The sequence below is a fragment of the Halyomorpha halys genome, unplaced genomic scaffold, assembly GCF_000696795.3.
Source record: "Halyomorpha halys isolate HHAL.00 unplaced genomic scaffold, Hhal_1.1 Scaffold343.1, whole genome shotgun sequence".
In the NCBI taxonomy this organism is placed as follows: domain Eukaryota; kingdom Metazoa; phylum Arthropoda; class Insecta; order Hemiptera; family Pentatomidae; genus Halyomorpha; species Halyomorpha halys.
This window is the reverse complement of record NW_027109758.1, coordinates 367117-381433: the sequence shown is the minus strand read 5'-3', so window position 1 is coordinate 381433 and position 14317 is coordinate 367117. Positions and strand designations below refer to the sequence as shown.

The following is a 14317-nucleotide window of genomic DNA, read 5'->3' as shown; positions in this document are numbered from 1 at the left end:
AAAAAACGACAGGACTTTTTGAATGACCTGGTATAATGGCCTGTTAATTCGATCTAATTGTATAACCTGGTTTTCCAGAATTTCCTAGAAAGTATATACATAACTTGAGCTTTTAGAATGGACAGAGAATTTTTAATTGATTTGTTTCTCTCAAAACCAGATGAGATAACATTTTCTAGAGCATACATACCTTTGTCACTTCTCTTTTAACGATGATCTCCACTTTACAGCGCAGATTTCAACCTTTAAAAAAATACGCTCAAGTATTATTTAAACTCTGCTTTGATGATGTAGAGCAGATAAATGACGTTTTACTCTTTACTTTTTAAAATATTATCAGGTTGTATTAGATAATATGTCTTTTCAACTTTAAGATAAGACAATAAACTACGAATGAATACAATAATAATTTATTAAGTAGAGTGCAACTTAAAATTATAAAATATAAGTATAAGCCCATCCACCAACACGATCATTATTATTCTTTCAGAGATTGGCCAGTTGAATAGGCTAGGTTATAAAAGTTCTTCAGGATCAGAGTAATTAGAGTCCAATTACTTCATTTCAAGAACTTAAAATGTTTATCGCTGGTGTAGGAAAAGTCTTCCAGAGATTTTATAATAGAGCGATTCAAAAGCTTTTCCATTCAAAGAACTGTATAAAAACCATAAAAAATTAGATTATGGCCATTGATGTTTTATTAATGTTATACCAGAAATTTAACAGTAAAATTAAAATTTATAAAAAAATAGTTTTACAATCTTAATTAAACTAAAGAGATGATAGTTTTTTTAAAAATTTAATGAAACTTAGTATGTGTAAGTTAAGAAGTGAGGGATGATATTAAAACTACACTAAATAAATTTCATATTATCCATGTTTATTCATTCTTTGATAATCAATAACAGCTTTATTTGATGAGAATAGTTACAAAGGGCATTGGAAGCCCCATTCCAGATTGAGATTGGCTGTACAGACAAGAAGTATAAAAAATAAATATCCCGGATAATTTTTAATTGACAAAACATTTTTTTACTTCATTAAATTGTGTACATATTCATAACATTATCAAATCAAGAAATTTAAACTAAAAAATTATAGTTTTAAAGCACAATAAGTTTTGTTTAACAACGAAATGCTTACATAAGTTTCACAAAAAATATTGCATTTTCAGATAAATATATTTTATACACATTCCATTGTTTTGATGAAATGAAAAGGTTTTACGATATAGAACTGTAAAGAGAAAAACTTACACCACAACATAACAGACCATTAAGTCAGATACAGGGAATTAATCAGCAAACATTAATACATAAATTGTATGTATTAAATAATATTAATATGCAATCAAAATATAAAATCAAATTCAAAACAGTTTTTATTAATTTATGGAACATTAATATATCTATAATATAGAAAACATCAATTTCCCTATTCAAAGTTAAATTTATTGCAAGTCCAAAATTAAAAAAAAAAAAAATAATCGCATCAAGAAAAAAAATCCTCAAAAATGTGTAAGAACACTAACACTCATTAATGGTAGTGATTCGACTGGTTCTGTTACGAATAGGCATATTTTCAAAAAAGCAATTTATTGATTATAAGAAATTTGTACATTGTTTAATATATAATACATGAGGGTATACCTATATATTTTTTAAATATAAAATTTCAGATCAATAGCCAGCCAACCAACCACAACTTTCATCAAGTCAAGTCTTTATTTCTGCTCAGACAGTATATTATTTAAAGTGGAAGTATCAGTAAAAATCAAGGGCCAGGCATTTGATATTGGCAGCGTATAAATACATAAGGGGGCTAATGGAAGTCATCAGACACAATATAAGCATAATATGTTACCAGAAATTCTGAATTTCTTCAAGTAATTGTGAGGAGTCCATGAGAATACAAACAGTAAAATAATGAGTAAAACAGACAAACAGATAATGTAACTAGATAATGCACTAAAAGTAGTAAATACTTAAAAAATAAAAAGGAAAAAAATCTCCAAATCAGGATAGTGACATTCAATTTGGAAAATACAACACAACCAAATGCATCGAGTGCATTAAAAATAAACACAATAGCAGATAAAATCAAAAACTAGATACTCATAAATGTTGAAATAGATAATAATTGAAAAACATAGTCTTCCCTGAAACTGGAATAATCTTCACTCTTGCCAACTCGAAGCCACTACCATTTATTAAAAAAAAATATTGTTATCTATTTGTTTTATATGTCAAAGCCAGGTACAACCCAAGGTATAACCAACTTCCAGCGCTTAATGAATGCAAGTGAAAACAAAATGGATAGAAAAAAATGTAAAATATGGAAGCATCTATAATAATTGAAACATTACTTATCCTACATCAGACTTAATATACTTATTTACACTTAACAACTATTCATAGTTTTATGATAATACATAACTCTTCATCAACTGATACAGACAACAGGCATCTTAAATGCCTTCAAATACAATTGGCTGCCAAAAAAACAAAACAAAAATTACACTTTAAAAAAAAGAGGAAAATTTGTTATATACCATAAGACTAAATCTCTCCATTTTTACAACTGCTAAAATATTGTTTCAATTCATACAAGAAATCCACATTACAGGAAGATTGTTAAATTTGTATAAAATAATAATTAAAATTACAATATGGTATTTTATAATAAGCATAACTAAACATTCCATTATCACACTTGCTAAATACAACTTCAATGTACCATTAGTCAAGGCAAAATGGAAATAAAGAAAAAAAATTATAAACTAAAAAATTTGAAATAAATGATCTGAATGCTATCCATAGAGGACCCTTTAAAAAAAAAAACTGTATGAAGGACAAGTAGATTTAAAAACCAATCACTCTATTGGGATTGTGGCAGGCATTACTATACCTATTATTTTCTCACCCTTTAATGTTTTGTTTGCCTCATAAATTATAAACTAGATGAGAAAAAATCGGTTTTGTTACTTTTGCTTGTTTAGAGGTAGAGAGCTATTAGTGATGAGGAGGAACTAGACGGAAAGACAGCGAAATCCCGCTGTCCTCACGTAGCGTATCTCTTGGTCCACAGCCTAGCTATACGGTCATGCTCCTCGCGATTTTGAAGGTACTGTGTTGCTATACTTCCCACAAGAGGGTCAGCTAAAATGAAGTAAAAATATATAAGTGAAATTGCAATAATTAAAAAAAAAAAAAGAAAGATAAAAGTAATGCAAAGCTTATTGGTTACAGTTACCAAATAATAGAGAACTGCAAATTCAAACTAAATATTTTGGAACTATAGGTCTGTAGGAGTCCCAAGAGCTGAGTAATAATTATATATATATATATATATATATATGTCGAGCTGAGTTATTTGAATTAGTATGGATTGGTGTTGTACATTTAATTTGAAATAAAAAACAGTCTCGATTAGTGTCATGAAAAACAGACAAAAAAAAGAAATAATTAGTTTAATTTTGATCGGTTGACTGAATAGAATAAACAAATAATATTTTCAACTGATATATGAACATTGACAACAGAAGAATAATTCGAGTTCAATTGAATATGTTGCCAAAATAAAGATTAAACCTATAGAACAGGAGTACACACCTGATATTTAAATAATGCAGCAAAAAACAAATTATGTATTATGAAAAATTACTTAGAGAAAATAAATTGGATACGGCAACAATTTGTATATTGGTAGGTTACCAACGCTAAATAAAAAATCAACAATGTAAATAGATCAAACTTGACTGCATTTTAAAGATTGTTAAATAATTTTGTTACAACAAAAATATGAATTTCAAAGGATTGCAAAATCTAGTCTCATTAAGTACTACTGCTGTATTTATTAACAAGTAAAAACTGAGAACCATCTACAAAAACATATGATTATATTAGTAAAATTAAGTTCATAAGTTGACAAACAAATATGCTAATTACAACTTTGAAATTCAAAGTTAACTTTAATTTATATTTACTACAAAACCACAAGATAAGTTATAAAAACAGAACTTTAAATGGATCCACAAACAGGTATATTTTAATTTTTGGAGGATGGAAAGAAAAGATAATGGTTAAAATAATTTTCTATGTAACACAAAGTGAAATAAAACTACTAAAAAAAAAAAAATTGCATTAAAATTTAATTATTTTAACAAATAAATGAATACATTTGACCTTAATTTTTATCAGAACCATAGTAAGTAATAGTAAAAAACAGAAGGTGAAAACATCAGTCGACAAAAATGCTATTGTAAAAGCTAATGTAGCTCAACTAAGAATATCAATTTTAACTACCAAGAATAGGTATATCTTTTGTAACTGGTTCATTAACAGATGAAAGTTAGTTTGAAAATTAGGAGTAATGTTAATTTTTAATCAATAATTGTTATACTCTTACCTGGATTGCAGTCTGTTAAAAGAGAACAAATTGATAACAAAACTTTTGAAATAGTTAATGCTGGGGACCAATTATCTTTCAGAATATCCAGGCATATCACTCCTTGACTGTTGATATTACAATGATAAATACGAGTTCGGAATGTGACCTGCATCGGGAAATCAAAATGATAATCAAGTTAAGCTAAAATTCAATATATTCAGTTGATAAAACAATTTACCTTGGGAGGCTTAAAAGGATATTCTGGAGAAAAGTGGATATCTAGAAAAAATACGCCACCTTCATAAACTGAACCTGGAGGTCCTAAAATGGTCGAGACCCATTCATATAGATTATCACCTTTAGGTCCAGCACTGATTGGCAGAAGAAAAAAGATTAATTTATAAGAAGACATAATGATATTACTAAAAATAGATTTGATAGTTGTACAACAATAATACCTGCAATTAGGTGGAGGATCTAAAGTTATTTCAGCAAGTTCTTTTTGAATTCTAAAAGAAAGAAAATTAGGAAATAAAAATACTAATAAATCTAGTTACCTAAAATCAAATAATTTATAGACAGTCAATACTATAAACAAGAACTGAATAAGATATGAAAATCTATCAAGGAATAGGGTACAGAAAAAAAAAAAACCTTTTCGCAGATGTGGAAAGAGCTTTTGACATTTTAGGATTTGGTTTAACTTCTTTACTCTCTGTCTTAGGAGTTTCTGGTACAGATGCAGCACCTCTTCCACGACCAGTTCCACTAGATCCAGCACCAGACATAGTCACAGCCGCTACATATATACAAAAGTCTTATAATAAGAATAAAAGAAATAAGAATCAATTCAAAGTAAAGAACATTACATCAATATACAATATGTAATCTTAAATCAATAACAGTAAATGGCAAGGTTATAAAAGTTAGGTTAAGCTGTGTTTGGCTATGAACCTTGGAAACAATTATAACAATAAATATTTTACATAACAACAGTAAGTTACTAATAAATAATGAAGCAATAGCGGAAAAATTATAGAGAAATCGTTAAAAACAAAAATAAAACACTAACAGGAATGACAAATTATAAGTGATGGTTATAGTTACTAGTTAACTTAAATAATGTAATGTATTTACTAAGGGATGTGTTTCAAAATAATGAATAAAAAGAGTTCTTATTTCGAGGATGTCAATAACAGTATTCTCAGTAAACAATAACTTAATGGACCACACCTATGTAAGTACAGAACAAAAGAGGACCTATAAAAATAATACTTTGAGATCCCTAATTAATAATTACACACAATTATTTTTGGATTAAATTCTATTGTCCTGATTAAATATACTTACCTAAAAATTATTTAAATAGTCTGGGCAAGTAGAAACTCGTCTCAATAAACTTAAGAGTACATTTCTAATAAGATGCAAAATGAACTGAACCGGCGGCCATGAACAACTTCTCAGCTGTGAAAGAGGAAGATTATTAATCTAAAAGGATATTAGAGTGGTACTATAAAGACAAAAGGTCTTAAAAAAGATAATAGAAAGGACCTACGTTAAGAAAGCAGGGCTTTTATCCTCCCAAGGATTTAACCAAATCCAACAACTGGGGCGTCTTGTCAGTAAACACAAGGCCCCAAAGCCTCCTCACAACAAAGAGGTTGCATATTTATTAAGTACGAATAATAAAAAAAAGTAATAAAATAGCTCTCACAATGACATAAAAATTTTTGTTATCAGTTTCATATAGATTTTTTACTAATGTATAGAATAATTAACAATGAACCCTATGAATCCTATGTAGGCATGAGTGTTTCCTGAAGCTACATATATTGTAACACACTGTCGTATAGTTCCCAAGTATCTTTTTTATACAATTACTATAATATTTGCAATAGAATGATACTACTCTTTTTAGTTATACCTCAGTCCAATGTACCATCCAAGTTTAGGTAAGTAAAAACATAATCAATTAATTCAAATTTCCCGGTCTTTTAGTTGCTATTTAATAGAGGGGATGAATTTGATGAAATGTGAAAAGATTTTTTTAAAAGCTTATATTAAATAATAATATTTTGTCCCCGAAAACCACTTTCACAATATAATTATTTTGAAATTCTTTAAAATTACGTTTATACACAAACAATTTTCTATTCCCACTGAAAATAAGAATGCCTCCTCATTTTCCTTATTATTTATTTTTTTCCAATTTAATCCTACGAAAAAAAAAATTTAGTCCTCGTCAGGAAAATCTAAAATTGTATTGATAATAATATACTCTTGTTTATACTTTTGAATGAAATGAATCTCTACAATTACCATTAAACAATTTACAGATCATTGTCAATATATTTTTGATTTATGGAAATATGAGTGGTTATAATTAAGAACAGAAGTCAATCTTCTGATGCAGATATTTTAAACATCTGTTTGCGCGTCTGTATGTAGTTTTTTAATTATGTAAAGAAAAGTATATAAATTATTAGTTCAGTGAATTTTAATACATTATTATTCAATCTGAATTATATAAATGTTTTTAATAAAAAAATTGAAATAATAGTCATTCAACATTTTTGTTGATTTAAACAGGCGTTTATGAGAATTCATATTTGTATTTAAAAATCTATCATAATAAATCATTTTTGATAAAAACATTATAGAAAAAATTTTGTGTGAGATTAAATTATGTGATTAAAAATTTAGCCATATATTTTGGAAATAAAATCGAAATGAGAATTTTTTTAGAGAGATTTTGTGAGCAACAAACATGGTTGTTTGTGGAACAATTCTGAAGATTAACAATAATAAATTAACAATGACTATGTTGCTTTGATCAAACAATAATTATTTCGTTTAAGAGTTATCGATAAATAACACTAATGCCTCTTATCATATTATCATGATAGAATGTGATTAATGTAATCTTCAATTTGACTAAAGTGTAGTCATAGTACTGTAATTTTATGAAGATTAAAAACAAAAAATCTTTATGGAATGTTTAGAGGTTTTGTGTAAGAAGGAAAACCACTAACTATTTTGTTATTTTCTACTCATTAATATATATATACAAATTGTAAATGAAATTTTACAATCAGATATTTATTTATTGTTTTCAAATTATATTATCATAACAAAATTTCTCACGATTGGAGACATCATATAACTGGTAAATAATAATTATTAATATCAATTTCTTGCATATTAAAGTAAAATAACATTTACCTTCAAATTGTAAGTGATCAATCCGCTATGAAAGAGCGTAATATCGCACTACCCAAAATAGTCAAAATTTATTTACTAGAACTAAATATACCGCATTTAAGAACAATAAAATAATAATAAAAAATATTGCATTGACTGTTTTAAAACAAATAGAAACAAATAGTTTTTATGATTATAGTAGTGTGCCAATCCCATAATGACTTTCAGGAAGATTATAAAAACTATTTCTTAGTGACCTTATAGTCATTATAGCTTCTACGTTTTCTACTTATCTATATACGAGTAGCTCGTAATTAAGCCATTTTAACACTCCGTAAGGTTCCATGGTCACACTGTTTTGTAGACTTCTAACCTTAAAATTATTCTTGAGCAGAATAGCCATTTGAAAATTTGTAAACAAGCTTTAAATTCGCAATTCGAAATTTTAATGAGTAGGTGTGTATAGGAATTCGCAACGCTTGATGAAATAAAAAAAAAAATTGAAAATTATTACAATATTGCTTTTCGTATACTTAATTATTCACTATATCAGTGAATAACAAACAATTAAAACGTTTTTCAGAATCATTTTTTACTAGCCTTAAAAAATATATATTTTTTATATAACAAGATGATTAGGGTTGAGGCCAAAAAGAACAAATAGTTTATAACTATTTAATGTCCGACGTTTCACTCCACTTTGCAGGGCTTCATCAGGGCTAAAAAGAAACAAAAAAAGCTAAGAACATTACAACAATAAGGTAAATCAAGGTAGGATAAATATTATGTAAAAATTAAGTGATAAGAAAATTACATATAAATACAATATGTATCCTTTTTACATAATATTTATCCTACCTTATTTATTATTATTATTAATATTTAATTTACCTTGTTGTTGTAAGCCCTGCAAAAAGGGGCGAAACATCGGACATTAAATAGTTATAAACTATTTGTTCATTTTTATCGCAACCCTGACCATCGTTTGTTATTTACTGATATAATATAGATAATATAATATATAACATGTGATATTACTTCTATGCTGTTACTCTAATGTTCAACTTCCAAAGTGCCAACTTTTTTTTCTTGTCGATTACAAAGCTTCATTTATAATCCAAAGAGGGTAAATTAGTGATTTTAACACACCAAAGTTATCACATAAACTATATTAAAAAAAAAAATGGAGAATGAATGTTTTGTGGTTTGACTTGATGAGAATTTTGTGGTTTGATGAAATAAATTTAAATGAAGAGAAAGCATAATGAAGTTGTTATAGACAAAAATAAAATATAATAATAGATACAAATTATGCAACTCTACTGGATATCGGTAAAAGTGGTATAATATGTTTATATCAATATTATTTTGATTAAATTATGTATTGATGGTTAGTTATTACAGAAATCCGGAAAAAAATAAGTTCAAGTTTCGACTCATAGTCTTCATCGGGACTGCAATGAACATTTCAATATATTCAACTATTCAGAATTTATTTAAATCTTCATAAATTAAAATGTGTTTCGAAATGTTGGCGACTCAATAAATATTGGAACTCATCAATGTTTTTCCATTGCTTTTTTCTGACCACTATCCCCGGGTACCCGTATTCCTTCATCTTATATTTATTTAACATGAAGTAATTCGGAATTAAACAATAATATTACTGTTCACAATGGCGTTGGCACTTTGGAAGTTGAACATTAGAGTAACACCGTAGAAGTAATACATGGAATATAAAAACCGTACATAAAGGAATCGCCTATACGTCAATTTTTCACATAACAAAAGTACTATATTGAATTAAACTTTTTGTAATATATTAGAGGAAAGTCGTGCTATTCAATAAAAAAAAATTATATCAATTTACTTGTAGGGAGATTTTCCGTTATTAATGTAATCTCATTATTTTGTTCATCCAATATGATCCGGCAAATAAATCTATCAGTCGATGCCAAAATAACGTATAGTAAAATAGAAATTTATTACAGTTTTGATTATTAGAGCGCCGTGAGGGGTTCTACGATTTATTAACTAGAACAATTCAATAGGAATTAATTTCTAGTGATAAAAGTAATAATTCAATTTAAAAAATACTAAAATAGAAATAAACTAAAATAAAATATTTGAAAGAACTTATGAAATGATACGAATTTGCAATTAACAATAATGAGCTAATGAATTCGTAGTAAATATGGAATGAACTTGATTAAAAATAAGAATACAGTATAAAATATTAAAAAGAATAAAACATGTAATAAATATAATATTACATACAATAATTTATACCACATGTAACATATCTGATGTAAAGAATAAAAAAAACGAAAATAGCTTAAACACTAAAGAACATCTAAAGGATACAATAAAACACAATGATGTATGAATATAATAAAAACAAGGATCTAAAGATACATAAATAAATAATATATATAATTAAGTATATACCTATATAGTTAATTTTATTCGTAATATAATGAATAAAAGTCATTGAGTAAAGTTTAGTAAAACTAAGGATATGGTCATTTGGTTAATCAAAATCAGTTATTGATAATCATAGAAGTAAGAAAGTAACCAGTTAAATATTTCTTTTTTAGTTATCTTTATGATTGATATATTTATTAGTTCTAAACGATTGAACAGATACGGTACCATATAGTTTGAAGTACCTATTATTAGTTGTGTGAACTTGATTAAAAAGTATGAAGAAATGGTCAGGGTTGTGGTAAAAAAAGAACAAAATAATTTTCAACTATTTATTGTCCGACGTTTCGACCCACTTTGTAGGGTTTCATTAGGGCTGTTTCAAGACGATAGGTTTCAGGACAATAAATGGTTGGAAACTATTGACACCATCTTCTTCATATTTTAAATTATACGGTCAACTATTTATATATTTACTGATTAAAAATAATAAGTACTTCAGTATTTATTTTTATCTGTAACATTTATTCAACTTTTCTCAGGGCTATTATTAAGTAAATAATTACTAAATATTGGGAAGAGGGAAGAGCACTGACTTAAAATTTTTTAGGTCGTATCTTAGAACCAATTTTATTTAAAATTAGAATTTAATAAAAATTATGTGGAATAAGTGAGGAATGCGTTTTTTTTTTTTAAATATACCTCGAAAGGCTAATAATTCTCATAGTTCTTGTAAAAATTGTCATCGATATTTTTTGCTTTGAACATTCTGTTCTCTTTTGTTTCTCATATGGAAGAAAAAACTGAACTGGTGTTGATGAATTCAAGTGAAGTGTTAACAATATAAAATACTATGACATACTGCCCTGCCATTTATAATGCTTTTTAACTCTAGAATATGGATCTTTAAGTAGCCAAATGGTGGGAAAAAAGAGGAGAACCAAGCTTTGGAAGGAGTCAGCTGCAAGCTGATGTTTATTTATAATAATTACTATATCAAACTACAAATAATTAATACTTAGACAGTTATAATTATTTGATACATCTTACATGATAAATAAAAGACTGTTATTGAGGCGTAATTGACACATACTACAGATAGGTGCTTTAAAAAAGAAAGAGTTGCAAGCAATTTATATCGCAAACAATAAGTACTCTCTCCTGGAAGGGATCAATACTATAAATTCTAGGTTAATTATGTGTTAAATAATGTTTTTTTATGAACCTTTTTTCAAGGTTATTCTCAAATGTTTATTTACCCAAACCTTCTAGTTTCTAACCTCTCTTCCTTTTCCATTCCTGACAATCCTCCGAGGCGTCTGAAAAGAAGATAGCCACGAGACCTGCTAATGTAAAACTTCATTAGAGTAATACCAATGGGTAATTTCTCTATACGCCTATAACACTCCAATTTAACTGAGATCAAATTTACTAAATGTATTATAATGTACAGTTGTAAATAGCAATAAATAAATTTTTAAAAAACACGAGAGTATATTCAGTATGCATACCCGGTATTCATTGTAATGTCTCCGAAAAAAAAAATATATATATAATTGAGTTTATATAATGTTTCTGGAAGTTCTTTTGGATTTGCTCCAAGTGTGTGAACAGATTTGTGGTCTACTCACGCGTCGGAAAAACCTAATTTCTTGTGAATCCAAAAGAACTCCCAGAAACACTGTATAAATACAAATTTTTTTTTGAGAGGCATTACAATGAATACCGGGTATGCATACTGGATATACTATCTCGTTTAATTAAAGATTACGCCGACGTAATCGTGGGTGACTACGTTTATACAGATAATATAAGTTAGCACTTTGATACATGATTATCTATTGTAACGTTTACTCTAATTTTTTTTTTCAACAATTTTTTTTTTAATATAGACTTTTTTTAGCGTCGTCTTTTTGAAACAGTTCCACACCAGAATTAATTAAAAGAAATTAGTTTACAATTACTTCTAAGTTAACTAGCAATTTTAGATTCTTAAGAATCCTTCTCCACTTTTAGAAAAAAAGAGCGGTTTCTAGATGATCCAATGTGTATGTGTGTATAATTTATCCTGAAAATTATAACCAGATTCGACCAGATGGGACAGTCTATTGGTCGGTGACAAAAGAAAATAACATAAAAAAATAATAAACATAAAATGAAATATTTGTTCGTAACAATTTTAATGATTCGGGCGTTGAAGGCTGTAAGTTTATAATATTTATTAGAAAACAATAAAAACCCACATAGACAATGTGGAAGGGAAAAGATAAAAATGTTTAATAGTAAACCAGCTGACCTCCCATGAAGAGAAAGATAGATTTATAATTAATTGATTTTCTAGTCCCATTCTTAGATTTCTCACAAGCGTTTGATAAGGTTTGGAAACGGAGTCTCTTATACAAACTAAAGAAAGTAAACACCCCGAAATATATGCAGGATATTCTCATTCCTCAATGGTTCAATAGTTATCGTTTGAATTAAAAACACAAATTCCACATCAGTTTAGTTCATCAGACAAATCTACGCCGGTACTCGGCAAGGTTCAATCTCTTCCCCCATTCTCTTTAACTTTTATCTTTATAACATCATACGGTCCACAGATACTTCATTAGCTATGTTGGCTAACGATAAAGCGATTTTTTCCCAACAGTAGGGACTACGATGGCCAGAAATATACTGCAGACTCACCTCAAAGATCTCGAATAATATTTTGATGGATGATCAACAAATATAAGGTAACAAATTTTGTATGAGTCGAAAAACCGAATCTGGACAATTTTTTTATAATGAAGGTACCTTGTTATTGTTAGACACCCTTCAGTTGTCATTACTGATGATACCACCTCTAATCTAGAGAGGTTCCGTTCACATTATTGCCCTTAACGGGATTCTAACGATGACTCATTTTCGTTAATAGTGTTTGCCGGCTATATGTAAATATTGTGATATGATTACACTGTTGATGCATTATTAAAGAGAAGAACGCTCCGAACCCAGGGTACTCCGATCTAGTTATACAGGAACTCTTGAGAACCGGTAGTGGCGAAGCGGTGGTGGGGACCGCGCACCGACCCCACAGCTCCAGTCGACGATGATGCTGCCCCTGACTCTGTATGGCCTCCTCCTGGGCCTTGCCTCCGCCGCCGTCAAGTACGACCAAGCACAGACCGGGGACTACAACGTCCACCTGGACCTCAAGAACATCGAGGTCCTCGCCTTCTTGGACGGTTCGTCGCTCGGCTTAGGAGATGTGAGTATGTCAAAGTAAAGGCTGTCCAGGAGTCAATAGAGATATTTCTTTCATCTCAGCGAATTTGATCCAACAAATTTTTGATAGGCTGTTTTATTGTCTGTAGTTGAAAAGAATTACACCCAAATAAATCCAATAATTCAACGAAATTGAAAAGTTATGTTTCTAACTATTTGGACCAATTTATGAATAAACTTAATGATTCGTATATTATAAATATATATCTAATTTTGATGGAAGCCTCCTATTTATCATAGCTTGATAAAATTTAATTAAGGATAAAATATCTTCCAAAATTTATTTTATTTCCAAATAAAGCATATTTTAAACTACATGCATTAACATGAAATCTATGGCAGGATAATAATGCATATTGTGTTTATTTGTCAGTGATATATGAAAGTCTAAAAACATGAAAAGCTTCTCTTGCATAATAGAATATTTTGGTGCAGTCATTACAGTAGAACCCCACTTATTCGCCCTAATCGGGACCAATACATCGCCGGTTAAGCAAGGGAGATTGTGAATCAGGAGTGTACAAAAAAAAACTCATATAATAATTTAACTCATTTATTAAGTAAAAATTAAAAAGTAGTACAAAAAACTTAATATTTACAGATGGTATGTATATTACTAATTAACTAAATTTACTTTTGTTTATCTGTGGTCTTATTTTGTAAAATTTTATTTATAATTCAAGATAAATAATATAGAATAAATATGTTAATTTAAATTATTTCTTAAGCATAAATACAATGTTTGGAATCAAAAATATATTCTTTGAAAAGTATTCCAGTGGATTTCTATGTAAACAAAGCGATGTGAGCTTAACACACAACTCCTCTGTTAAAAAAATCATGTTTGTTATCTTTGGTAATTGATTTCGAAGTTTAGAAACTAAAATGTATGTACAAATATATTATCGAATATATACTCACTTAACGTTTATGCCGTTTTTTTTATTTTAAGCCCCTTGGGTGCGTGGGGTTGATGATGAAAACGGGTTGAGGGTAGCCACTTTTCTCGTTCTTATGAAAGTTTAAAACGTATATA

The 14317-nt window shown here is 28.3% G+C and overlaps 2 protein-coding genes across 6 annotated transcripts in view; one reads left to right on the top strand and one right to left on the bottom strand.

Moving 5' to 3' along the window:
* Window positions 1-394: 394 nt before the first annotated feature.
* Ubc2 (ubiquitin conjugating enzyme 2) lies at window positions 395-6087 on the bottom strand. 4 transcript variants are annotated; one of them, XR_010843590.1, is made up of 8 exons: window positions 5945-6087; window positions 5740-5853; window positions 5044-5188; window positions 4848-4898; window positions 4628-4760; window positions 4408-4555; window positions 2985-3158; window positions 395-654 (listed from the first exon to the last, which is right to left on the bottom strand). XR_010843590.1 is itself a non-coding variant. In XM_024359229.2 (7 exons), the coding sequence occupies exons 3-7, from the start codon at window positions 5175-5177 to the stop codon at window positions 3061-3063; spliced, it is 564 nt and encodes a 187-aa protein (XP_024214997.1). In that variant the 5' UTR covers window positions 5178-5188; window positions 5740-5853; window positions 5945-6087; the 3' UTR covers window positions 860-3060. The 4 variants fall into 4 exon arrangements, 2 of the variants coding, with proteins under 2 accessions (XP_024214997.1, XP_014277339.1); XR_010843591.1 differs by lacking the exon at window positions 395-654 and adding an exon at window positions 860-968; XM_024359229.2 differs by lacking the exon at window positions 395-654 and having other exon boundaries at window positions 860-3158.
* Window positions 6088-13085: 6998 nt separating this feature from the next.
* The window catches only part of LOC106681476 (uncharacterized), a 19911-nt gene continuing 18679 nt past the window's right edge, over window positions 13086-14317 (top strand). For both annotated transcript variants that reach the window (XM_014421801.2, XM_014421802.2), the window contains exon 1: window positions 13086-13264. In XM_014421801.2, coding sequence (XP_014277287.1) covers window positions 13106-13264 — 159 coding nt within the window. In that variant the 5' untranslated portion in view covers window positions 13086-13105. The remainder of the gene's footprint in view (window positions 13265-14317) is intronic.